Here is a 25,710-nt window from a genome sequence, read left to right as displayed (position 1 = left end):
TTTGTAATTGCCAGGGTTACAATGAGCAATCTTTCCAACTTGTATCCTTTGGCCAAGCTGGCTAGAATTCTAGAAGATGCCGTTCCAGTGTGCATGAACATTATTAGTTTGCGGAAAGCTGACTCAGGAATTTGTAATGGAGGGGGATTTCTTTTTTTTTTTTATTGGCTATTATCTGGAAGATGACAATGGTACACATAAGCATTGGACAACTAGATGCTTTCACAGTCCTATTATTTTACATCTAGAATCTCTGTATTTAATACTTCAACCCTGCAAGCTGGCATGCCTGGAATAGGCATGGGATGACATCTATACTGATAAAATCCAAATCCTGAGGAAGAATAAATGTGATGCATAATATGAAAGAAAGTGCATCTTTAGTGTTATTCAATGTATTAGACAATAGTAAACAATAATGCTGCTTGTTTAGTTTTCATATAGAATGTTGCATGAACTCTGAAGTTTGCAAAATTATTCAGTTTAGTATGAATTCAGCCAATTGTGTCTTGTTCAAGTCATAGCTTAACATAATACACGAACCTGTCATGCCCAGAAAATCAGCCATGGAATCTGAGAATAATTGGAGAAGCAGAAGCTAGCATTTTATACAAACAAATTTATTAACTATTAGAAGTGCAGATGGCAACCATAGAGCTATGAAACGTTTTGAGGCGTTTGTAGAAAAGCTAATAAAAAGCTTTACTCCTTTCTAGACATAACTCTAGCCCAAACATGTAAAACACAAGGCCCAGGGGCCGAATGCAGCCCGCGAAGTAGTTTCATGTGGCCCGCGAAGCCATCCTAGAAACAGTGAGGGAACGGCTCCTGTTGTCTTGGCCCTGGCCCAGGCCGGCCGGGACCCAATGTACAATTTTGTGGTGACCATCTATGCTGAAATGCATTCAGTCTTAGCTCCACAAGGCCGTCTAGAAACAGTGAGGAACCAGCCCCTGCTGTGTTGGCCCCACCCTCTTGGTGCATGCTGGGGAGGTGTCATCCTTTGTGAGGAATGAAGAAATGGATCATGCCTTGGCGCTTGCCCCGGTCCCACCCCCTTCTTCCAGAGACCCTCAGATCTGTCCCACTCCTGCCCAGGCCCCAACATGCACCCTTGACGCAAATGATGTAGAGCTGGCCATGCCCACCCAGTAGGCCACACCTACTCTATCCACGCCCACCCAGTAGGCCGCACACACCCTGGCCACACCCACCTGGCCCCCTGAGGGCAACCGCAATGCTGATGCGGCCCTCAATGAAATTGAGTTTGACACCCCTGCTCTAGCCTATCTAGTTCTTTCTTCTGGTGGAACCAATTAAACCATCCCCAATGTATTCAGGGTCCTCAAAATTATAGCCCAAATTTTATTCTGTTTGTTAAAGCAAATAATACTTTTCAGCAGCCAGTGAGTGCATTGGTTATGATGTTCAACAAGCCTTAGTTAGTTGTAAGTACTGTTTCCTTCTCTCTGGGTCTCCATGGCGATGAGCCGAACAGCAGTAAAGCCAGAGGAGAAAATGAATCAGCTTGTCTGTAATAGTAGGTAGATTCAAATGTCAGAAAAAGGTTTTGAAGAGTCACAACAGGACAGCACAGGGACTTGTGAGCTTGGCAATCAATTTTCTGATGACATTCTTTTATACCAACATCTAATGATGGAGTATGTTTGAAATCCACTTAATTAAAATAACAATGCAACTAAGATTTTTTATATATATATTTCAAGAAAACTGAAAAACTTTTTCATAAATTCTAACATGTCAGAGTTATGTATGCCTGGAAAGGAGTTATATGTATTTTAATAAATGTGCCAGCATTTTCTTTCCCCGAAAATGATACTAATTTTGACTTCATTTATTCTTTTCCTGTTTAAAGACCAATAAAATATTAGTAATATTGGTAAAAACCGGGATATTTCTATAAAGATTTTAAAAGGAAAAAATAACAAAATATCCCCAATTTTTTAAGAGACCACCAGCCATCAAATGCATCCCATTATAGATGACACGATTTACAAATACCACGCGAACAATAAGTGGTTTAATTTCTTAGGGGACTACCACTTCCTGTACCGTCTGTATCAGATTTGAATCGATTTTACCAACTTTTGCTACCAAGTCTCTCTGGGAAATGTAGTTTTAAAGTAGACAAATGGACAACGAGAGGATCTCGCACTGCATGCTGGGAGGTGTAGTTCTGCAAACCGTTGAGGTCTCCCGATGGACGTAGTTTCCCGGCAGCCTTTTCGGCGCGCCCCATTCAAAGCGGCGGCAGTTGGTTGAGTGCTCTTGTGCGGTGTCCGGTTTTTTTGAAAGAGGGGTTGTTAGTTTGCAGACGTCTGAGGTTCCTCTGGTAGTATAATATGGATTCCAACATTTACAAGTGCCTTCAGCCTGGGTTATCGATTAATATCGAACGCAGCAATGGTGAGTGCTGAGAGGAGAAATGCGATTTGTTTTGGAGTGCCTGGATGTTCCCTGGAGGCTCCGTGAGATTAATGCTCATGCGTTAATCGCTTGTCTGTAATGCAGAAAGATGGTGTGGCTGGACTAAATTCCAGACTGTTCCCCTCTCCGGGTTCTTCAGGACAGAAGAGTTGTGCCTTTGCCTTGCCGTCCCCTCGGCTGCTTCTGAGTCAAAGAAGCAACTTAAAACTCCCGTTTTGCCCAATGTTACTCGCTGGGATGGCTAGTGCCGGGGTAGGCAACCTTGGCTCTTTTATGACTCGTGGACTTCAACTCCCAAAATTCCTGAGCTGACTCAGGAATGCTGGGAGTTGAAGTCCACTTGAGTCATAAAAGAGCCAAGGTTGCCTACCCCTGGGCTAGCTGGTTGAACATGTGCTGAGCAGTACCTCCATGTGGCTCGCTCCTTGGTGCTTAGAACAAGAGGTGAGAGCTATGGGCCTTTTATGACTTGTAGACTTCAACTCCCAGAATTCCAGAGACAGCCATGCTGTCTCAGGAATTCTGGGAATTGAAGTCCACAAATCATAAAGGGGCCATAGTTCCCCACCTGTGTTTTAGAACAACCATGCGATAATTTCTGATGAAAATTTCATTGATACTTATTTTTTTTACTCTTGCAGAACATAAAAAAGCACAGCCTGCATAACATTGTTTAATATTCAGAATCTTCGGAGTGTGTATTGTTTTTAGCTGGAGATGATAATTATATAGGTGCTGTGGATAACATTTGTAAATAACTAGCTTTTTCACAAGGAGATTCACTTATACTCCCTGACAGGGCTTTTTTTTGTCATAGAATGCCCGGAACGGAGTTCTGGCACCTTTTTTGGATTGAACCTTGTAGGATAGGCAAAGCGGATTGTATGATGTGTGTGAGTTCCTGTACCTTTTTTTTTTTTTTTTAGAAAAAAAAAGTACTGTGAGGTAAACTGAAAGGAGCCAGATCAATGTTCTAGATTTCATGAGAATTGACTTTAATAAGCTAAGGGGGAAAAAATAGGGGGAAAAAATAGGAATGATTTCACGGGTAGGAATTCTGAGGGGAAAGCCAATTTAGGAAGGTTGTGAAATCACATGACTGCATTTTGGTGCTTGGCGTCTGGTCAACATTTATGGCCATTTGCACTATCCTGACCACAATTTACGAATCTTGGGCCAGAAACCGGCATTTACTTTCAGTTTCTGGATAAAAAAGACCATTGTGGACGGAATGGGACAACGCATCACAGCCAACTTGCTGTGGCCAACTCACCTTGGCCAACTCTCCACGGGATAATTTGCCATGGTCAACTTGCCATGGGACAACTTGTGGCAGAACAATTTAACAATTCAGTTTAATTATTTAAAATAAATTATTTTAATTTTAGTCATTCACATTTCATCCTCCTTTTGCATCCTTTCTTTAATGGATTTATTCCACCATTTCTTTGATATTAATGTAACTCTTGTCCCGCAGTGAATTGTCCCATGGAGAGTAGGCTGTGGCAATTTGTCCCACGACAAGTTGGCTGTGGTGAATTGACTGTGGCGAGTTGGCCATGGCGAATTGTCATAGACTCATGTTATTTTTTTATTTCATATTTATGAAAATTTCCTTCTCTTATTTTCTAGTCCTTGTTATAGTACTTTTCTGAAATATCTTTTATACATACACACAATATAAATATAATATAATAAAATAAATATAATAAAATATAAACATTGCATTTTAGGTTCAGTCCATGGTGCAACTATCAAAAGTATAAGTCTGGAAAAAATGACTGTATCTGTAGAATGGACTGAAAACAACAGTCTCAAAGGGAAAGAGGTGAGTATTTGAAAGTATGACCTATTTAGCACACTTTTTTTCCTTAATTATGAGTTGGAGCCTGCCTCAAATCAACTATAAAACAGGCTTATGTAGAATGAGTAAGATGAGTCTAACTGGAAATTATTAAATATATATTTCAAGGTTATTTTGTTCACAGCTATTTTTTCCTCATTTCATAATGGGAAGAGGTTTTTTTTCATTCTTTTTGTTGAAGACCAGCTAAATAGCAGTTTCTCTAAAAATGTTGACATTTTCTTATTGGAAGTTTTAAATGGCAGTGTATTTTAAGGAATCATAAAAACTGTACATTGCTGAGATTGCTTACAAGATAAAGCATACATAAATGTTTTATGTCAAATGAATTTGAGTACAGGTAGTCCTCAACCTATGACCACAATTGAGCCCAAAATATATGTTGCTAAGTAAGAAGTGTGTTAAGTGAGTTTTGTCCCATTTTATAACTTTTCTTGCCACATTTGTTAACTGACAACTGCAGTTAAATTAGTTATTAAGTGAATCTGGCTTCCCCATGAACTTTGCTTGTCAGAAGGTTGCAAAAGTGATCATATGACCCAGGGACATTGCAACCATCATAAATGTGAGTCAGTTGTTAAGCATCCGAATGTAAATCAACTGACCGTGGAGATGCTGCAGTGGTCATAAGTCTGAAAAATGGTCACAAATCCACTTTTTTCAGTGCCCCAAAACTTCGGTCACTGAGTGTTGTAAGTCGAGGACTACCTATATTCCACGAAGAGACAAAGTCCTTAAAGAAACAGAGATACAGCTTCTAAAAGCCATGCATAGAGTCTCCAGAATTATTCCAAAAGTTGCCACCAAATTTATAATTTAAATTAAGAAGAAAAAAAATTGAGCATCCTAAAACGCCAACTTAGAAATAGACTTTATATATCCCTATATACTTTCAAGCAAAACTGAGTAATGATCATTATATTTATTTAGCAAGATTTCAATATGTTAAAAGCTTATCGTTTGACTCTGATAAGTACATAATATACTGCTGACGATGAATGTAATAATTGTGTTATAACCGTACAGTGTTGTTTCTAAGCTGCCTTACATGTGCAATAGAACACTAAGGGCTTATCTCCCAGCACTGCCTTATTTATTTTTATCCCACCTTTTTTATATTTATGTATAAATAATTTAAGATGGTGAACATACATAGTACTCCTTCTTCCGCCGATTTTCCCCACAACAACAACCTTGGAGAAAGAGTGTCAGTTCCAAGTCACCTAGCCAATTTTCATGCTAGACTAGAAACTCAGTCTCTTGGTTTCTACCCTAGTGCTTTAACCACTAGACTAGACCAAACTGACCCTCATATGTAGTGCATTGTAATTAATGTGACAAAATAGTAATTATTAAATTAATTATAGTTGCTTTAAATATCAAAGAAATGAAATCTATTTGTCTTGGCTACACTTACTATATTGTTTTCTTGCTACTTGTTTAAGGGATGCACCACTAGCACCTAGTGTGGTCCCTTACCAGAAATAGATTCTGTTGCATACTAGTGTATTAAGGCAACAAAAATAACTAGTTCTCTTACTTGCCCACTGTATATTCTCCAATTATTGTTGTATAGCTTCTCCTAACTGTGCTATATGTCATATATTTGTACATCTATCTTCTGCTATATATTATATCATATAGCAGGAAATCTAAAAGCAAAGGGTTGAATTAGTAAGTTGGCTATTTAGGCTACAGTTCTAATGTAGTAGTTGGGAGTTATTATACTTAATATGACAGGGTTTATCATCAGGATAAACACAACTGGGATTAAATTAAATTTCGTGTAACATGCATATTAATGTACACATTAAAATCAGAACCTACTGCTTTATTAGTGGCAATTTTTAGAATCCGATATAATACCAGTAGAAGCTGAATTGTTATCTGGAAATTAAGATTCATGTGCTTGCTTTAGGTGGCTTGCAGATCAAGAAAATGGCTGTTAGAATATTGCAGCAGTAGTAATAGGATTGTGATGTCATTCTAAGCTCAAGCAAGTAGACTTGGTGGTCATGACATTCACTGTACTTCTGTAAATGCATAAAACTGTGAAGGAGAAGTCATCTGCAGAAGTTTATTGTTTTAGTCTTGGATAGTGAATACCCTTTTTGTAATGTCAGTCTTTCTTACAATTAATGTTCGGTAAGTAGTAATACTTGCACTGTCTTATAGTAAGTATTAAGAAATCATTGGGATGTACTAAGATTTAAAGCATTTGTGGTCAATGGCTTTCCCACAATCTTGAAATATAGTACCTCTCATGGAACTGTGAAAATGATATTGGTTGACAAGTCAGTTAATATCTTAATAATCACTGAAACAATAATTTTACTGCTTAATTTGCCGTGCCAAGCAAATTATTGATTGGATTGAATTGATAATGTTTGAGATTCATGCTTAAGCATATTTTAGATTTTTCATTCTGTTTTGTGTGTGTGTTTTTTTTCCTATTTGAAGATTGACTTTGATGATGTGATAGCAATAAATCCAGAACTGTCTACAGCTGCTGTAGTTGCTGATGTAAAAGAGAAAATTCTAATTCAGAACAATGTAACTGTACAGGTATATTAATCTCAAGTTATTTCTTTGATTCTTGATTAAGTATCATGATATTTAAAATAGATAAATTCAAGCAGTGAATTTACATTATATATACATGCACAGTTTTGGTTTTCATATGACACTGTTTTTGGAAACCACGATTTTTCTCTTACCTGCGTTTAATTTTTACACCTCCTCTCCAACCTTTCTGTGCTTCCCTTTCATGCCTATATCCCTGCTCAGTTCTCTACAAATCTTCCCCAACCTGCACTGCACACCCCACACACTATCCCCCTATGCTTGCTATGTCTCCTTTGCCACCTCCCCTTCATGCACCCACTCACATACAATCCCCAACCCATGCTGAATCCCCTGGGCAACATCCCCACCTGATTGGCACTTCTTCCACACTCCTGTGCATCTTGCCCATCCTGTTGCTTCTGTTTGCACCCTCATTTATTTGCACAGCATCTCTCTTGCACCCTCTTGCATCCTTCCTGGCCCTTTGGTACCTCTTGTGCACTCTCAGTCTTGTGTGGTGCCACCTCTGCCTTTTCCCTCACTTGGCAGCAACCGCTTATCTCTCTGCCAGACTGGAACTTCTAAATTCCTGTCAGTTTCCCCACTGATTTTGTTGGAGCAAGCTTGTAGGGGGTGTTAGAAATGCTGATCGGCTGACCACGGCACTATGGTAGTGCTCAAGCACCTACAATTTTGTCAAATTTCAATCCCATGGGAGTCAGGGGTCCTGGATTTTGGATGCAGTCTTTAGGTTAGCCCATTTGAAGCACATTGATTCAAAAACTGATGCATCGTTTCGCCTAATTGAAGGTTACAAACAGACAAACAGTTTTAATAGTATATGGATGCCCAAAACATACACTTAAATCATAACAACAAAAATCATTTTCACAAGCTAGCAAAACATTTTTTTCCCAGCTGATAGTACATTTGGAATACTATTTATGTTTTGCCAAATGTGTGGAAAGAAAATAAACCAGCTGGATAAATTTTTGCTCATCTGCAAAAAATAGGATTTGTTCAGGAAAGTTTAAATATGTAAATAAATGTTGTCAACATGAATTGGCAAATGTTTTGCAATTATAAAGCACCTAGTGTAGTTAAATTTATGAATAGTGGAAGGAGAAATTTTATCAGAACAGTCCACTAATTACTTTCTACATTAATGCTTTATTTAGTTCTAGTTTTTATACTTATCCCCAAGGTGGTATAAAACTAGTCTATGTTGATTAAATTAAAAAATAATTGTTTCTAAACTATCTAGTGTAATATTAGATAGTTTAGGGACAAAGAATAAGAATACTTTAAACAGTTAATAATAAGTTATTATTGTGTAGATAAACATTTAATATCGATAAGCATTTATATTGGTATTCAATGTATCTTGTAAAGACAATCTGTGGTCTGCCTAAATGTTGCAGACTCGTAACTGGCCACATTGGCTTTGTATTCCTTCTTGGCTAGAAATTTGTCCAAATGGTAACGGAGAGCACCAGATTCCATTCAAATATTTTTTATTATTAGTTGCCTTATTCATTTAGATTACATTCAGTTGTTTTAAAAGTTTCTGATCTATCTTCAGGACATAAGTACTTTTTTTCTCATGTTCAAGATCATGAGCTTCAGCCATCAAGTTTCTTAGCTATTGTAGGTGATAAAGGAATTCTATGCACTCTTTCCTCCCCCCCCAATCAACTTCTTCACAACCAACGTTAAAATATCACCCAGTAAATTAATTTTTCAAGAGAGTGATTTTCATTGTTGGTGTGTTTTCTATGTGTTTTTAGCAATACAGACAGAGAGACACAGACACACATGCTTTTGTTATTTATTAAATTGGAACTTTTTTTTTAATTTTAGAAACAAAATCGCAGAACAGTTTCAAAAATCCCTGGTCCTAGAGAAGGTAAAAGTATTTTAATTGCCATAAATATTACAAATAGTTGCAGTCTTCTGTCCTGAAAATGATTTCCTGAAGCTAGTCATGTGGCACGTGATCAGTAACAATAAATATATAAACCTCTTAAATTAAGAGTTTTGTTACAATTTCAACATCTCAAAAATTTGTGCACAATAATTCTCTGCATACTCAATGTTTTTTTTTTTTGAGAAATTCCATATAGTATGGATTTGGACAAGTATTTTATGTTTAAGATTTTCATAACTGCAATTTAGTATGACATCAACAATGTCACTCCTACTGAATATGTGTCATAACAATATGATTGTTCACTACTATTTAAACCATTGTATTTTTTATTATACTGTAATAATTTACTTTTATTTTCTTAAGAGCTAGAACATTCTAAAGATATAATACAGAGTGATTAATCTTTTCAGCAAATGATCTTAATGCCCAAATTCATATCCCTTGAGCAAATCTCTACTTGCTTAGTAGGATTTTCCTTCTGTTTTATACCTCTATAATCTGCTAGCAGTGATTGTTCTGCTGATGAAACAACTCAATAAATCTTCCAATTAAACATTAGTGATATTTTGTTTCTAATATATATTACGTGAAGTGTGGAATTATATTCTGAGAGTTGAAAATACTTGGTTTTATTACTTATTTGAATGTGTCTCAAAATAGCATGTTACTTTAGATTTGAAAGGTTCTGTGCAGTACATCCTTCTCTACATTAAGAGACACTATATAATAACAGCAACATAAGTGCAAAAATTGAACCTTGAATGAGGGAGGAATTGATTTTTCCCCCACATCAAAAAAGGTTGGTAGATGAACAGCATTATAAAATGATGATCAGAATACTGGAGTCAAACTGATAATTTCACCAAAAGAGTTTATGAATCTGTGACTCTTGTGATATGATATGAACATAAGAAGCAAGGAAAATTGTGTTAAGGAATTCTCCATTGATTTGACTTTGATCAAAGGTTAATATCACACACACACCCCTGCAAAGCATGATACCGTTAAGAATATTTTATGGGTCTCAAACTTCATCTATTCCCAGTTCTTGTCATAAGAGTTGAGGCATAAAGTTGAGGACTTTTGCTCATTTTTGAAATCTTTAATTGATTAACCATGTCATATTTCTGACTGATGTATTAAATGTTCTGATAGTATATTTCATTGTAAGCCATGGTTTTCAAATCTCTTTCATAATTATCTTGTTATTTAAGTAGAAAAGTAGGATTTAAAATAGTTAAATGCATCTTTAGTAATGGAATAACATAAATTTAAACACCCCCCCCCCCAAGATATGTGTGCTTCTGAGCTTTACAACTGTTGATTATGGATCTTCAAATGCCAGCGCTCAGAGTTTGACTCAAGAACAACAAATCCCATAAAAATGACTTATAGGAAAATTAAATTATTCCACATTTTTGTACACATGCACAGAAACTTGTCATATGACATCAGCTATATCCTCCCTTCCCACATTCACAGTCTTAAATTTGCTTCACTAAACCAATTTCTATCTTGGCTGCATACTATTAAGATGCTTCCTAACAATATTTTGTTCTTACTTTGCTTAGCACTGAGGTTCCAAGGCAGCAAAATGTCGGTCATAACAGAACTACCAAACAGTCCTCTGGAAAATGATATGGAGGTAGAAACTTCTGCTTCTGTACCAGCTCGAAGCCAATCAGCTCTTCCTGGTGAGTTTGGATTAGTATAACATATTCTGACCATATACTTAATTTATGCAAGAAAACTGGAGAAAGATATTGTTCATTTCTCAATATTGAAACATCTTATAAATCAGTATTTTTGAATGCTCCCCTAAATATTTGAAAATGGATTGACATTTTAGTCTAATGCCAACTCTGTTTACCTTCTAATTGCAAAACTAAACATTTACTTCTATTGTCTTGATCAGATATTTTATATCAAGTAGTTTGATATAATTTTGTTTGTCACTGGAAGGCTGCAGAATACTATTGCAACTACACAATTGGTTTATTTCATTTGTGTTCCTAATTTGAATTCTACAGTTTGGTGGCTAACTTATATAACCAACTAGCCAAATGTTATAGTCTTCAGTGATCATGTGTTGGACACTATCTCATTATTTCATGCAGGATCACAAACACCAAAAAATAAACTCTCTGTGTGTATGTGTATGCATAAATGCATATACATACACAAATATATATATTACAATTGTGTGATATTGAACAAGGATGCACTTCTTCCAGAAAGGATTTGACTTGCAAGAGTTTGATCACTTTTTAAGTGAAAAAAGTTCAAATTTTAGGTTTTTAAAATGTTGAGTCTATGAGTGCCATTTGGTGTCATTTTGGTTCAGAAGAATGTTGAGAAAATCTGGGGAAAATATATAAATAAAAATGTATTTTGGACTAGATTCTAATGGCATAAAGCAAATGCTTAGGTACCATTTGGCTAATATTTTTTCTGTAAAGATGGCAGAATAGAATTATTTTGATAAACTAATTAAATTCTGGATATCAATTTGATAATGAGTCGAGAGAGAAATTGGAGGCCCTTTATGAGTTAATTTTTCTCTTCTGAATTAAATATTATAAGCCATTGTGCTATTTTTTTATGCTGCCTTGGCTATTGCTTTTAACCAGTAGCTTCTTTCTTCAACAGTTGTACGAGCTCGAACTAGAAATAATTATTCTTCTGATAGATGTAGTATACAGCCTAATGGTAATGAAGTGACAGAAGAACCTCCACAGTCTCTCAGAATTGTGTCTGCTGCCATTCAAGGTAGAAGAACATTGTTCACGTTTACTCCTTAATTCTGTCTCTTTAGTGAATAGTATTCAATCTGGCAGAGAGCTTCTGTTACTGTCTTCTTTATGGAGCTGGTGAATTGATAATTGAGTATGTTAATTAAAGCTTAGCTTTAAGTTGGATTGATTCTACCAGTCAAAAATGAAAAAAAAATTCAGCTCTGCAATTTGGAATATTACCTCACATATTCGAAATATACTCAGCTGGCCAATTCTGTCTGTTAAATGTAGTAGTAGGTGGAACTACTGGTCATGCTGTATAAAATATATAAATTTTAACCTATATATACTTTATTATAAGTTAATATTATTTACTGATATTTTCCCTAAGGGCAATAAAATGGTGAACTTTTCAGTTATTCAGGCCATCCTGAACATGTATAGATAGAATAGCAATCTTGAATATAGTTTGGTTTTTGTCAATAATAACACTGCTTTCTCTAGCTCGGAGGAAATCTAATATTGTAAAGGAAATGGAAAAAATGAAAAATAAGAGGGAAGAGAAGAAAGCCCAGTTTTCTGAAATAAGAAACAGGCGTGCACAGGTAAAAATATGTTGCTTAATTCTTCAATTAAATGTTCTATATGATGTTTCATTTAACAGCTGAATGCTGTCAATGTCTCATGCAAAATATTTTGTGTTTCATGAATATTTTCCATAAAAAAATAATTTTGCATTCAGTAAGTAATGTCCAATAATATAGTTCCACAAACAGAAGTAGTTGCAGCTGATAGGATGTTCCCTAGCTATAAGGACTGTACAATACCAAATATTCTGGAAAATTAATCTTCTGTATTGGAAGCAATATTTAGTGTTGTCAGGTGAAGAATTCAGTTGAGTTCAATTCAGTTCAATTAAATTCACCATCCCACAGCATCAGAATCAGTGTGACATGGGAAATAGAACGTTCTACAGTACTTTGTGATATCTTTTTGGAGCATTTGCGGGGTCATTTTGCACTGTATTGGCTATACTTCTAAAAAAAGGTTTAGGCCTGATGTATATTGCAATAAGCTAGCTGAGAATGCTGACTTCTTTAGATTAGCCATTTCTCAACCTTGACAGCTGCCAGATGAGTGGTCTTCATCTTCCAGAATTCTCAGCAATGGCTGTGCTGGTTGTGAAATTCTAGGAGCTGAAGTCCATATCTCTGGAAGTTGGGAAATTCTACTTCAGGCCAAGGTCTGTAAAGTCTTGGCCTTCCAGATGGTGGTGCATTGTCATTCCAAGCATTGCTTGTGATTAGCCAAACTGTTTAATGAGAACTATGCTTCAACAGCATCTGCTTTCCTATTTTTACAAGCAGATTAAATTATTACCTGATAAAACTTTTATAAAGAAGATTACAGTTCAAGTAATACAACAGACAACTTCTAGCTGGAATTTTTGCTTAATTATTCGCTTTTCTATATTCCCTCTATTTTCAAATTAGCACTTCATATAGTTAAGAGGGAAAAAAATGGATTCTTGGTTGTCACTAATCCAAGACCACCTATTTTATTTTACAGGAATTTGACAGTAGTTGTCCAAATTGGGATTTTGCACGAATGGTTAAAGAATATCGAAACACTATTAATTGCCAATCATTATCAATGAATGATCCAGTAAGTAAAGATACGTAAACTATTTTAAATGTCTTCATTATTCCTAAAGTGTACTTACAAATAATTAATTTAAAGAGGAAAAGATAGCAATTTAGGTTTCACTAGATGTAGGAGATGATCAGGCTGAGCCTGAGGGAGGGGTCAAACATGTCATCAGTCCCTTCGCACCCCCCCAAGAGATCTAAGTCCAGCCCACCTTGAATTCCTTTCTATTCATAACTCTCGCTAATTTCCCTTGACCCATTAGTAGTTCAGATTCTTGTAGAGAGCTTAAGCTTGTAATAAATCTTTATACTCATTTGAACTGCCTGAATCTCCTGGTTTCTCCGGCATTTAACATTAGACTATTTTTAATTTTCTTTACAATATTTGCAAATCTGCTTTGTCCAGATAACTTATATGAGTGAGAGCAACTGAAATATTTGTAATTTTGGATGCTCTGTTATGTGTTTGTGGGAGTAGGGGAAACTAACAGAATTGTTATATTAGGCATTCCACAGATTTAAATTCCTGAAAAAGATTCTTGCGCATATATCATCTGATGCTATGATAATTACATTGGGAGTTTTCTTAGATTTCATGATATTTTGAAAGAACTAATTTTATTTTTAAGTTAAAATCTTCATTACAATGACACTACTATTTTCAATCTCTATTCATAATAATAGTAATAAACTGTTTTTTATCCTGCCTTTTTATATAAAACTCAAGGCAGAGAACATATCTTGTTTCTTATTTTTCCCCACAACAGCCTTGAGGCTCACATATTGTGGTCATGCAGAGTTCTTAACAAAGTGTCTTTTCTTATGAGCTTTTTTAATGCTTTTTGTTCTTAAAATGTGCATGGATTCTGGGGTGCCACCGGTCAAGATGATGGCCACAACTACACAATCAAAACCCTGGCTCTTTTTGATGTGTGTCATAAAAAGGTGGTAGATATAGCTGTGCCTGCAATATTAACTTTTTTGATATTCCCCTCCCACACTTGGACAACCCTGATGGATTAGTGAGAAAAGTTTTCTGACCTTGTCCCTTAATGCAATCTGCAATCTTTTTTTAAGATAGAAGAGCATAGAATTTGTGTCTGTGTGAGAAAACGACCCTTAAATAAGCAAGGTAAGATAACACTCAATACTTTTCACATTTTCACATATTCATATTTCAATTCACTATTGTTCCTCATAATGGGTTCTTTGTGTCTTCATATATTATGCGTTGAAAGCTAGCGTACAGTTAGGGAGTTAAAATATCATTTTAAAGCAATGTCGAACAAAAACAGGAAACCAGGGAAGAATACATTACACTACTACTAGACCTCTTGAACAAACCTCCTTGGGGGTGCAGTGGAGAGGAGTTATAATTTATCACATCTAATTTTAATTATTCCTATCACTTTTCAGCTGAAACAAATATCATTGTTTAAATTGTTTTCTTACACTTCCCATAGCAATCACGATTTCCCCCCAAAATTGTGTACTAAGGCTATTTATTGATCTTCTGCAACAGTAATCATGCAAACTATTGTCTTCCTAGCATATTTAAATGTTTGTGGGATTAACAAAGTCCTATTCATGGAATTTTATTCCTACCTTTTTCCTTGTAAACAGAACTTGGAAAGAAAGAATGTGATATAATCACTGTTGTTAGCAAGAACAGCGTCCTGGTGCATGAACCAAAGCTGAAAGTGGATCTGACAAAATATCTTGAAAACCAGTCTTTTCGATTTGACTTCTCGTTTGATGAAAAAGCTACCAATGAGATGGTTTACTGGTAATGCATATTTTTTTTCCTGGCAGAACAGAGACACTTTGCAAAGTTAACGATAGATACTGAGGACTATATCATACATGATGTTTTCAGAATGCTATGCTGCCAAGAGACTTTGTGGAATAAGACTTTTGCTCTTTGTATTTGCTGTTATACATGTATCTTTAAAAAAAAAAAACCTTTCTTATTCTTATACATGGCATGTGTCTTCCTTAATCTCAGGTCTTCTACCAGAGGCCTGGGAGTTTGAGAGTTCTGCGCAGTAACTTAGCTGTTCCTAGCGTTGCACTCTTTGGACAAAGAGCTATGACGTTGTTCCAGGGATCAACACTCTCCCAACATAGGAGTCACAGCCTTGAGTGCTTCTGCCACTAGGACCACTTAATCTTTCCACGTTCTCTCTAGTTCTTCCATCAGGCCCTTCTCCACAACCTGCTCCAGCTTCTCATACTCCTTCCTTACATTGCTGCCCTTTGGCACTGCTATAATCTATCATCACTGCTGTCTTCTGTTTTTTTGCGTTCTACCGTGGTGACTGGTTGATTGGCCAGTACCTACCTGCCTATCTGGATCTGGAGATCCCATCTTGTGATTCTCTACAACCTTCTGTGGAATCGCCAGTCTGGACAAACATTCTAGCATACTGCCCAATGGTCGTAAATTCATATCAGTGGTCAAGCGTCCAAATTTTGATACGTGACCCTGGGGTTGCTGCAATGGTCCTGTGAAAAATGGTCATAAGTCACTTTTTTCAGTGCTTTAGGACTACTTGTATATGTACGTATTTATTATGTAGGCTTTGCTAACATGAGCTTTGCGCTGGTAAACATAATAGAGATGTTGCCAGTACACTCATATACATGAAAGAGGCTAAATTAAGCCTTTGAAGTACCTGCAACTTTTGTAGCATACAGCTACTTTAATGCTTTGAAGAGGGGTGTTTCACCTGTGTTAATACGTTTTGTAAACATTTTAAATATTTGCACAGCTGCATTTTGCAGTAATTCTACATTCCGGAATTATAGAACGAAACGTTCCATTAAAATACAACTACTGTGTTTCAAGAAGTCATAGTTCCATAACCATGATTTGACATAGAGAGCTGTTATAGACACTTCTTTGGAAGTGATAGAAATTAATCTCCCATGGATCCATGGGCAACCAATGTTTCTTGAATTCCTCCTTTTTTGCCCACTGGAAGATAGTGAAAATTGTCCATACTTAGTGGAGGATGTTCCTGGCAATGGACCTCACTTTTCTTCGAAGGTAATTCTGCTCTTCATGGTCCTATTTCCTTTCTTTGAGTTTTTACTGAAACAACTATAATTACAGTGTTGACCTTTGTGCACTTGTGATCCTGAAAATGTCTAGAAATTTGATCTGTGTCAGTATTTTATTGACCACAGATGTAATTGCTGCAGATAATATTTTACAGATTGCTTTTTTATAGTTCCATTCATTGATATTTTCTATTTGTTCTTATGCTTGGTCAGGTTTACTGCTAGGCCACTTGTGCACACCGTTTTTGAAGGAGGGAAGGCTACATGTTTTGCTTATGGCCAAACAGGTAGTGGAAAAACTCATGTGAGTGTTGGCTTATGTTATATTTTTAATTTCCATTTCCCTGAATTAGTCAATAACTTGAATAAAACGGAAATAGTCCGAATTGCTTCTAAATGGTTATCTGAACAATTCTTGGCTTAAAAGCATGTTACTTTTACAGAGTTTATAAGAATTGCAAACCTGATGAAATTGGAAACTCATTATATGTGCCTTAAATTCTGAAAATGGGATGCTTCATTTGTAAACTTTTTCTCCCAGGCAATCTGTAGATGAACAATAAAATATTTTATTTTAGCTTGCTAAAGTTAGCCTGGAGCTAGTAGAATTAAGGAGTGATAGTCTGCTCTAATTTCAGTCCATAGTGTAATTGGTGTGGGAGGGGGAACAGATTTTGATAAATGGAAAGCCAGTTACACATATTAATATGTATCTGGAATTATTTACTAATCTATTATTCCTGTGTGGTAATCCTGTAGTATGATTAATAGCATTTTTAGTAGTAGTATGTTTACGTGTATAACAAAGCTTCTATTTCAAGATATAAAGAAACCTTTGAGTGATGACTGCAATTTGAAAATTTGAAACACTCATGCTTTCGTTTATATCTTTACAGAAAAGTAGGTGTAAGAGTACTTTTTGAACAAGTTATTATGTTGGATAGTATCAGCAGTAATTAAAATCTAATCTGCTTGCAAATAATCAAACTGGCAGATTCCTGTTTAACTGTTAAGATCTTGTCTTCTAATATATGTTTTTTTAGACTATGGGAGGAGATTTCTCTGGGAAAGTACAGAAAGCTTCAAAAGGAATATACGCTTTTGCGTGTAAGTACTATCACAATTTGAATATTTTAAAAATTAAATCAATAACTGGACAGCCTGCCTACCCCCCTCGATATTAAGTCTTGGACACAGTGCCCAAAATTCCCATGAAAGTTACTGCCATATTAATTTCTAATATGAAGGAAGGAGAGCTATTAAATATATGGGGAATACCATCTCAACCTGAATGCAATTAAATTTTAACTAAAAAAAGTTTAGTTTTGTCTTGGCCCATACTATTTTTTTTGAGTGTGGTCTCATGATAAAGTGTTCAAAGACCAAGCATGGCTTATATGCTCTCTGCTGCAAGCACGTTAGAGTAGGATGTAAGAAGCCCATGCTAACTTTTCCCAAAGTTACTAGTTAAATATTGTGTGATTGCTAACACCCCTATAGTTTATAATTGCTGAAAGTGCGTAAGCTTGATACAGTCTTGTTTTGGCATTTTCTTTCTCTTACTAGCACAGGATGTATTCCTCCTTCAGAATCAGCCACGGTATAGGGCCCAAGGCCTAGACATATATGTGACCTTCTTTGAAATATATAATGGAAAGGTGAGGCCATGTATATTTATTATTTATGTGTTATTCATGAGTGCAAAAATATATATAAAGTCTTTTGTATAAAATGTATTGCTGTTAGGGAATTGACGGGATTGATACTTCTCTTGGCTTGGATAAGTGGCAAACTCATTTGGCACTGCTGCATTTCTTGCTTGCTCTTTGGTCCTTCTGTATTAGCCAATGAAACTTGGATTGGTAGATACAGTTTTATCACAGTGTTATTAACATAGTGATACGTAGAGACCATTCAAACATCTGAATATAGTTTTGTCAAACTATAACTGGATATGAAGATCCATGCTCATGCTAGATATTTGGATAATATTACGCAAGGAAGGAACCATTACTATAAGAAAAGAATTAAGATAGCTATTGGGTTTAACAATATGGTTCAAGCTGCATATTGCAATTTTTTTTTTTCATTTTCAGCACAAAGCTCAGAAGAGACTTGGGCTCTTCAGTTTGTACATTTCAATGTCTTCATTTTAATACTTACTTGAATCAGTTTGTTTTTTCTTATTTCAGCTATTTGATCTTTTAAACAAAAAAGCAAAGCTGCGGGTATTAGAGGATGGCAAACAACAGGTCCAGGTTGTTGGCCTACAAGAAATGCGTGTAAATTGTGCTGAGGATGTTATCCGAATGATTGAAATAGGAAGTGCCTGCAGGTTAGTTGTTTTTTTGGCCACTTTTTAGCTTAACATGTTTACTGTTCTCTGAACATGTCCAGGTCTATCGGGGAGAAGGGAGTGTTATGTAAGAGCTGTGGTGGCACAGTGGTAAGAAAGCAATATTGCAGGCTAATGCTGCTGATTGCCAGGAGTTTGATCCTCAACCAGCTCAAAGTTGATTCAGCCTTCCATCCTTCCGAGGTCGGTAAAATGAGGACCCAGATTGTTGGGGACAATATGCTGACTCTGTAAACCTCTTAGAGAGGCCTGTAAAGCATTATGCAGCGGTATATAAGTCTAAGTGCTATAGCTATTGTTCTTCGTAATTGTAGAGACTGGGTTTGGCTTAACTCTTATGGTCTAAGAGCTAAGATATACTATAGCATAGACATTTGATTACAGAATGAAAAGAAACTTTGTTCCAAGGAAACAATCTGCATCAAATTCTATACAAAACAGTTGTTTTTATACATTTTTAAAAATCCAATAATATTTTGGTTATTAGAAAAAATAATTCTGAAAGATGAAAAGAATTAGAGAAGGCATTTTATCATTTAAGTTACAAAAGTGTCACTTTGAATAGCAAAGTGTCTTTTGTAGTCTTTACAAAGATTAGTGACCTTCATGATATGCTAACATTTTAATACTTAAATTTGGAAATAGGAACACTAATTGAAATGTGTTGGGCCCAAGTTATGGGAAGAAAGATGAAGTATGCAGGACACAGTGCATATTTTTTATCGGTGAGAAAGAAGCTATACTTTAGTGCAGTGGTTCTCAACCTTTTTTAATGCCGCGACCCCCAACCGGTCGTATGTCAAGGACTACCCAACCAGTCGTAAGTCGAGGACTTTCCCTGCCTGAGAGCGCCGCGCATGCGTGGTACCGCCCCCTGCGCTGGCCAAAGCCTAGCTGGCAAGGGGCAACGACGGCGCAGGGTGACCACCGGCTGGGCCACCAGCTGGCCCAGCCCAAGCAGGTAAGGCACCCGCCGGGCCCCGTGCATGCCAGAAACCCTCCCTGCGCCTGCCGCTGCCCCGCTAGCCTTACCTTGGCTGCTGCCCGTTTGGGGCGGCGGCAGGCAGGCCCAGGCACTCCTGGGCGGCCACGGCAAGTGACAGCGCAGGGCGACCATCGGCTGGGCCACCAGCTGGCCCAGCCCAGGCAGATAAGGCACCCGCCGGGCCCTACGCGCACCAGAAACCCTCCGTGCACTTGCCGGCCTCCCACCTCCCACCCCTGGCCCTCTTTTACTTACTTTTAGTAGTTGCTTAGCAGGGAGGGAAGCTTTCCTTGCAGCACCGTTTGCAGACTGGGGCTTTTGGCAGTCTCAGCAGGGCAGAGACAGCCTGGACAATTCCTATTGGCTTTTGAAAGCCAATAGAATTAGACTCTATTCAAGAGAGTCTATTCTATTGGCTTTCGAAAGCCAATAGATTCTATTGGCTTTCGAACGCCAATAGAATAGTCTCTTGAATAGAGTCTATTCTATTGGCTTTCAAAAGCCAATAGCATAAGAGAGAGTAGCACAGCTAAAGAAAAGGGGGAAAAAATGGTGGACAGCCTTGTTTGGCGACCCCCGTGAAATGGTCATTTGACTCCAAATGGGGTCGCGACCCACAGGTTGAGAACCGCTGCTTTAGTGAATTATCTTAGAACAGTGATGGAGACAAGCCATTGTGGCTTTCTGTCCCTTTGAGTTCAAAGTAAGGAGAATGGGTATTTTCTTAATGCCTCATAGATGCTCTGAATGCCTCTCAGGTACAGAAATAGAGGACTGTACGTCTCTTCCTTTGACCATTTAGGACCTTCCAACTTTAAAAGTGAAAATTGAAAGGCAATTAAATTCTGTATCCCTTGCCCTCTGCCTCTCTGACTGCTCTTTGGCCACTGCATCTGGTTGGCTATGCCACAGCATAGTGATGGTGACAATAAATTTTTGATTGGTAAAAGACTAACCAAAACATACTGTCTTCTACTGATGTATCATGTAATTGGTAATTCTATTATCATTATAGGACATCTGGACATACATTTGCCAATTCCAGTTCCTCTCGATCGCATGCTTGCTTTCAAATTATTCTGCGCAGAAAAGGAAAGCTTCATGGCAAGTTCTCCTTGGTGGATTTAGCTGGCAATGAGAGAGGTGCTGATACATCTAGTGCTGATCGTCAGACACGGATGGAAGCAGCAGAAATAAACAAAAGCTTGCTGGCACTGAAGGTACAGACTGGAACATAATAGCATTTTTAGTGTATGATTGGCCTCAATAAAGAGCAAAAGTCCTATTGCCCTGTTGCCTAGATAATGTGAGGCCTACAATCTTTCTTTGCTACTGATTGTTTATGGCTCTGAACACATGGGCAAATTATTATCCTTGCTCCTTTTCCCACCTTTTAGGAATGTATCCGTGCTTTAGGTCAAAATAAACAACATACACCTTTTCGGGAAAGTAAACTTACTCAGGTGCTGAGGGATTCTTTCATTGGAACAAATTCCAGAACCTGCATGGTAAGTCTTTCAGTCCAATTCATCCCACAGGTTATTTTTGTGGGGAATATGGAGGAAGAATGAGTACTAGGTATGTTCGCTTCGCCAGTTTGAGTTACTTTTGAAAATAATAAAGGCGAGATAAAAAATTTAAAAAAAAAACTTGGGTAGGAGGTCTTATGATCTTAACACAAGAACTATTGTGTTGTTTCATCAATCTATGTACCAATCTACAATTTTGGAAAAAGATTTTTAAATGATGTTGGTCTGGGCATATTTGATTGGAAAAGTTATAAGTTTGTGGGACCCTAAATTCTGAGTAACTATTCTGAAAAAAAAATGCTTCCTTATAAATAAGGACAAGATAGCAGAGGTGTCAGTTCAAGCAGGTAGATTAGCAGAAGGTGAGAGCTGAACGCAAGCTGGTAAAAAATTTGTTTCCTTTTAGATTGCAATGATTTCCCCAGGTATGAGTTCCTGCGAATATACTCTAAATACTTTGCGATATGCTGATAGGTGAGTGATATCTGAACTTGCAAATCTTACCATATCTTGGGGACAAAATGGGAAAATCTTTTTTTTTAAGATTGCCATTTCTAAAGTGGTTCAGGTAGGAGAACTTCATTAGAAATGGCAAATTTTGCCCAGAATTTCTGATACAAAGAAATTGGTTATTTTTTTTCCTTGCTCAAAAAGCAGTCTATCAAAATGTCAAAAAAAACAACAACTCTTCAATTTAGACATGTCTCAGTAACAACTTAATCTCAGGAAGTATTTACTATATCAACAGAAGAAGAAAAAAACTGATTATCAGGACCGTTTGTAGTCAAATTTACAAGGGAAGGAAAGCCTAATCCAGTTACTCCCTGCATCAGATAGAAATTTTCCATTCTGCTCAATCCGTGTTGCCCTTCTTGAAGAAATGTGTGCAGGATGTTTGTTCATATGAAACAAAAGTTGAAGTACTATTCCTGTGCTTCTTTATCTGTGTTATGTATCAGGCTGTCTTGAGTTCTTTATTTCAACAGTTGGACTTATGTTGAAATCCCTCTGCTCTGTTTCCAGAGTGAAGGAACTTCCCAGCAATGGAACAGCTGGTGAGGCACAAAACTGTATGGAAACTGAGAGTGAAGAGTTTGAGATTAGCAGAGAAGAATCAGACCATATTCTTGAAGTATGTATATGCCTAGCTTAAGACCAATTTATTTAGCAAAACAGGTGCAATTGTGCTAATATTTTTCCTTTTGAATAGCAGCTTTCTGAAGATGAGCTGTCTCCTCATCTGTCCAGTTTTCGTGACGCTCTCACCCGGATTAGCGAATTTGAAGAGAAAGCAATAGAAGAACTTAAGGAAATCAGGGAGGTATATTTGAATATTCAGAACTTAACAGGACACTGTTTTCTAAAGTGACTAATATTTTTGAGGTATTATGCTCTAGATAATAAAATTATGCTTATGTCTGTGGAATGATGCTTATTAACAAAAAAAACTTCACATATTCTTGCTAATTTGGCAGATATTTTCATTGATTTTTGTCAATTCAGTAAATTTGTTTTATCTCACAAACCCATCCCAATTTTCTTATATATTCTGTATTCAGAAAATGAATGACTGTAACTATCTCCTGGACATTGCGGAACAACCAAAATATGACCTAGAGGCCTTTGTGTACCAAACCCAATGCTTCATAAATGAAGGATCCAAAAGCTTTCTCAATCTGAAAGGTACAAAGGCTGCATTTGTATTCATCTTGGATTATTAATTAAGCTTTATTATTGCATTTTGCAAATTGCATTCTAAACTCTATAGAATAATTTGTTGTTGTTTAGACCAGTGATTCTCAACCTTTCTAATGCCGTGACCCCATAATACAGTTCCCCATGTTGTGGTGACCCCCAAGTGGGTGTGGCCACCAATAAGAGGGAGTAGGACAGCTAGGGAAAAGGGAAAAAAATGGCAGACAGAGTGGTTTGGCGACCCCCGTGAAATGGTCGTTCGACCCCAAATGGGGTCCCGACCCACAGGTTGAGAACCACTGGTTTAGACACTAAGTCATGACCGATTATTTGGGATCCCATGGACCACAACATGCCAGGCCCCCCCCCCATTGTCTCCCAGAGTCCACCCAAACCCATGCCGACTGAGTCAATGACGCTATGTCATCCACTGATGTCCCCTTCTCCTTTTGCCATCTACTTATAGTTACAGTGCTAGGATGTAAATTAACGAAACAAACCTCATGCTGCAGCACCTGTGAGAGTCATTCTAGCACAGAGGTGCTCTCTATTTCAGATGTATAGGGAAAGCCAACATTCTCATTTCCATTTATCCTAGTCCAGTTAATGTTTCTATTTAATGAAACTTCATATGGGCCTCATGCGGGGTTATTTCCTTTCAATATAGAAAGGAAAAAAAACGTTTTCTGAATTCTCTTACAATCTGGACTTCACTCACTTTGAACTTGCCTTTTTTCTTCTTTTTCACTTTCCGCAGAGACTCTAGATGAACTAACGCTAGCCATGCAAATGGAAGAACAAGCCAGCAAGCACCTGAATCAACGCCGCCTTCAATAACTGCCCATCTGTTAAATGAACCTTTGCCCCTCACTATTTGTCTGTCACTTATTTGGTTGGCAATTAATGCATTTTAAAAGCAAACAGATAATCCAGCCTATCTGCTTTGGAGTGGGTCTTTTAAACCTGATGCAGGAAAGGGACAACTCTCAGCCAGAAATTTCTAGGACTTTTTTTTTCTCTCTTTTACAGTACTGAAAGCTGCATAAGGGAGGCTCGTTAGTGTTCATGTTAAGCATATTTCTTGTGTATATAGAATTTTTGACTACATATTTTTATCTGTTACCACTGAGCGCAAACCAGTGAATCTTAAACTGGTTTTGTTGTTCTTAAGATGGAAAAAGCGAGTGAAGCTGTTTAAATAAATGTTTCTGAATTCATTAACTTCTTGCCTTGCAAAAACACTATGGCATTTTCTGTAGGTCTCTAGTTTGTTCTGACCTTTTCACTGTGAGTGAAGAATCCAATTGGATGAGTATTCATGGTAGGAGTTGTGCTACTGAACGGCACATTTCTTTTTAAATAAGCAAATTTTGCTGTTACTTTCAGATAGTTATTGTCCAATAATGATTGCCATAAGCACACATAAAGATAGGGTTATTGACTAAAAAAAAAATAAAAAGCAGTCAACAGCCATAATTAAGTTCAGAACTGAAAGATTTACAAGATAATAAAAATGCAATTTTACAGTCTTGGGGATTGGAAACAACTGAGATAAAGTTAAGATACATGCTCTGAACATTGTAAGGGATAGATCACTTAGCATGAATATCAACCTTTGCTCTAAATATACATTTCTGGAAATAGATAGCCCTGAGTATGTGTGGTTACACCTAAAATCAAAGGTCTTAAGATAAAAAACTTTATTAAACAACATTTTTATTTTCTAAAAACCTTGTTTGCTACTGAATAATAAATAAATAATTATATATTTAATAATGAATGCTATTAGAAAAGATGAGTCATGTTTTCAATTATTTTCACACCAAATAAATGATCTTTACGAATTTATTTGAGGAAAAACTACTTTCAGTGTAGACAGCTCTATTCCAATTGTTGCATTGTAACATTTTAGCTGGAATAATGAAAATTGTAATTCAAAACATTTAATCAACAGATAACTCTACCTGCTGTGCTTTAAGGTTGGTTTTTTAGCAAACACATGTATGTATAATTGGAAATATTATGTTCTTGGTCATACAGGCTATAAAAGAATGTAGCAGAAAGTATGTATTTATGTAAGTAAGCAAATAAATTAGTTTAAAGGTAAGTATAACTTTGAAGTATAGATTAAATGCAACAATTTAATGCAATTTTATTTAACACATTTTCCTTTTCCTCTTTTAGAGTCTAGGTTAGTTGTACAAAGAACTGTTTCACATTAATATATAATTCAGAATGATACGAATCAGGGTTGGACTATGAAATTGACCAAAAATTATCCAATGGTAAGAGCCATTTTTGTTCCTTACATTTTCCTGAGCCTTCCAGTGGTATTGAACCACTGTTGCGAGATTATGGGAACTATAGTTTAGTACGATCTGTACTTCAACAGATGAGAAAACTAGTCAAGTAATTATCTAGTCAGTGAAAATAGGAATCACTTGTCCCAATCTCTCAAATGCCACATAGTTTGCACTGCAGTTACATAGTTCTCCATCCTTTCTTCAGAGGGATGCATGAAAAATTTTTGAAAAAGGTACTTTGTGCAAAGGGTTCCAGAAAAATGGAGAAAAGATTAAAATCAACAATAAAGCTAATACTTGAAAGAAATTAAGTAAGTGGCTCAGAAAGTACTTCACTGTCTTCAGACTGCCATTCCTCTTCAGGGCTCAATTCTGTCTCTAGGTTGGTGAGAAAAGCAATTTCAATCCAAGAAAAACAAATCTATTACTGAAGCACTGGACTAATTTTAAGCACGTATGTATCTGCATACCTATGTACACACATAAACACCTTTCAGCTCAAATCACAGAGATTTGTGCTGCAAAAATTAATCAAATGACTATGGACCAGTTTATTTTGCAATAAAGTTACAACACAGTGATACGACA

General features: G+C 36.7%; 2 protein-coding genes across 12 annotated transcripts in view; one reads left to right on the top strand and one right to left on the bottom strand.

The window, feature by feature from the left end:
* Positions 1-2,248: 2,248 nt before the first annotated feature.
* Positions 2,249-24,599, top strand: KIF2C (kinesin family member 2C). Of its 3 annotated transcripts, none has more exons than XM_039343627.1 (21): positions 2,249-2,427; positions 4,182-4,276; positions 6,773-6,877; positions 8,738-8,783; positions 10,379-10,501; positions 11,457-11,576; positions 12,047-12,147; positions 13,112-13,207; positions 14,269-14,323; positions 14,815-14,977; positions 16,468-16,558; positions 17,298-17,361; positions 17,821-17,912; positions 18,447-18,589; positions 20,611-20,815; positions 20,993-21,103; positions 21,531-21,598; positions 22,148-22,256; positions 22,335-22,445; positions 22,684-22,807; positions 23,577-24,599. In XM_039343627.1, exons 1-21 carry the CDS (start codon positions 2,364-2,366, stop codon positions 23,654-23,656), a joined length of 2,166 nt encoding a protein of 721 aa, XP_039199561.1. In that variant the 5' UTR covers positions 2,249-2,363; the 3' UTR covers positions 23,657-24,599. The 3 variants fall into 3 exon arrangements, with proteins under 3 accessions (XP_039199561.1, XP_039199562.1, XP_039199563.1); XM_039343628.1 differs by having other exon boundaries at positions 2,250-2,427; positions 22,338-22,445; XM_039343629.1 differs by lacking the exons at positions 2,249-2,427; positions 4,182-4,276 and adding an exon at positions 6,357-6,457.
* ARMH1 (armadillo like helical domain containing 1) overlaps positions 24,262-25,710 on the bottom strand; it is a 27,134-nt gene continuing 25,685 nt past the window's right edge. For all 9 annotated transcript variants that reach the window (XM_039343639.1, XM_039343631.1, XM_039343632.1 and 6 more), the window contains one exon: positions 24,262-25,500. In XM_039343639.1, coding sequence (XP_039199573.1) covers positions 25,430-25,500 — 71 coding nt within the window. In that variant the 3' untranslated portion in view covers positions 24,262-25,429. The remainder of the gene's footprint in view (positions 25,501-25,710) is intronic.

This window comes from Crotalus tigris, unplaced genomic scaffold, assembly GCF_016545835.1.
Source record: "Crotalus tigris isolate CLP2741 ecotype Arizona unplaced genomic scaffold, ASM1654583v1 scf7180000017866.186403, whole genome shotgun sequence".
NCBI lineage: Eukaryota > Metazoa > Chordata > Lepidosauria > Squamata > Viperidae > Crotalus > Crotalus tigris.
The sequence above is the reverse complement of the archived record's forward strand: the minus strand, read 5'-3'. Positions and strand labels throughout refer to the sequence as shown.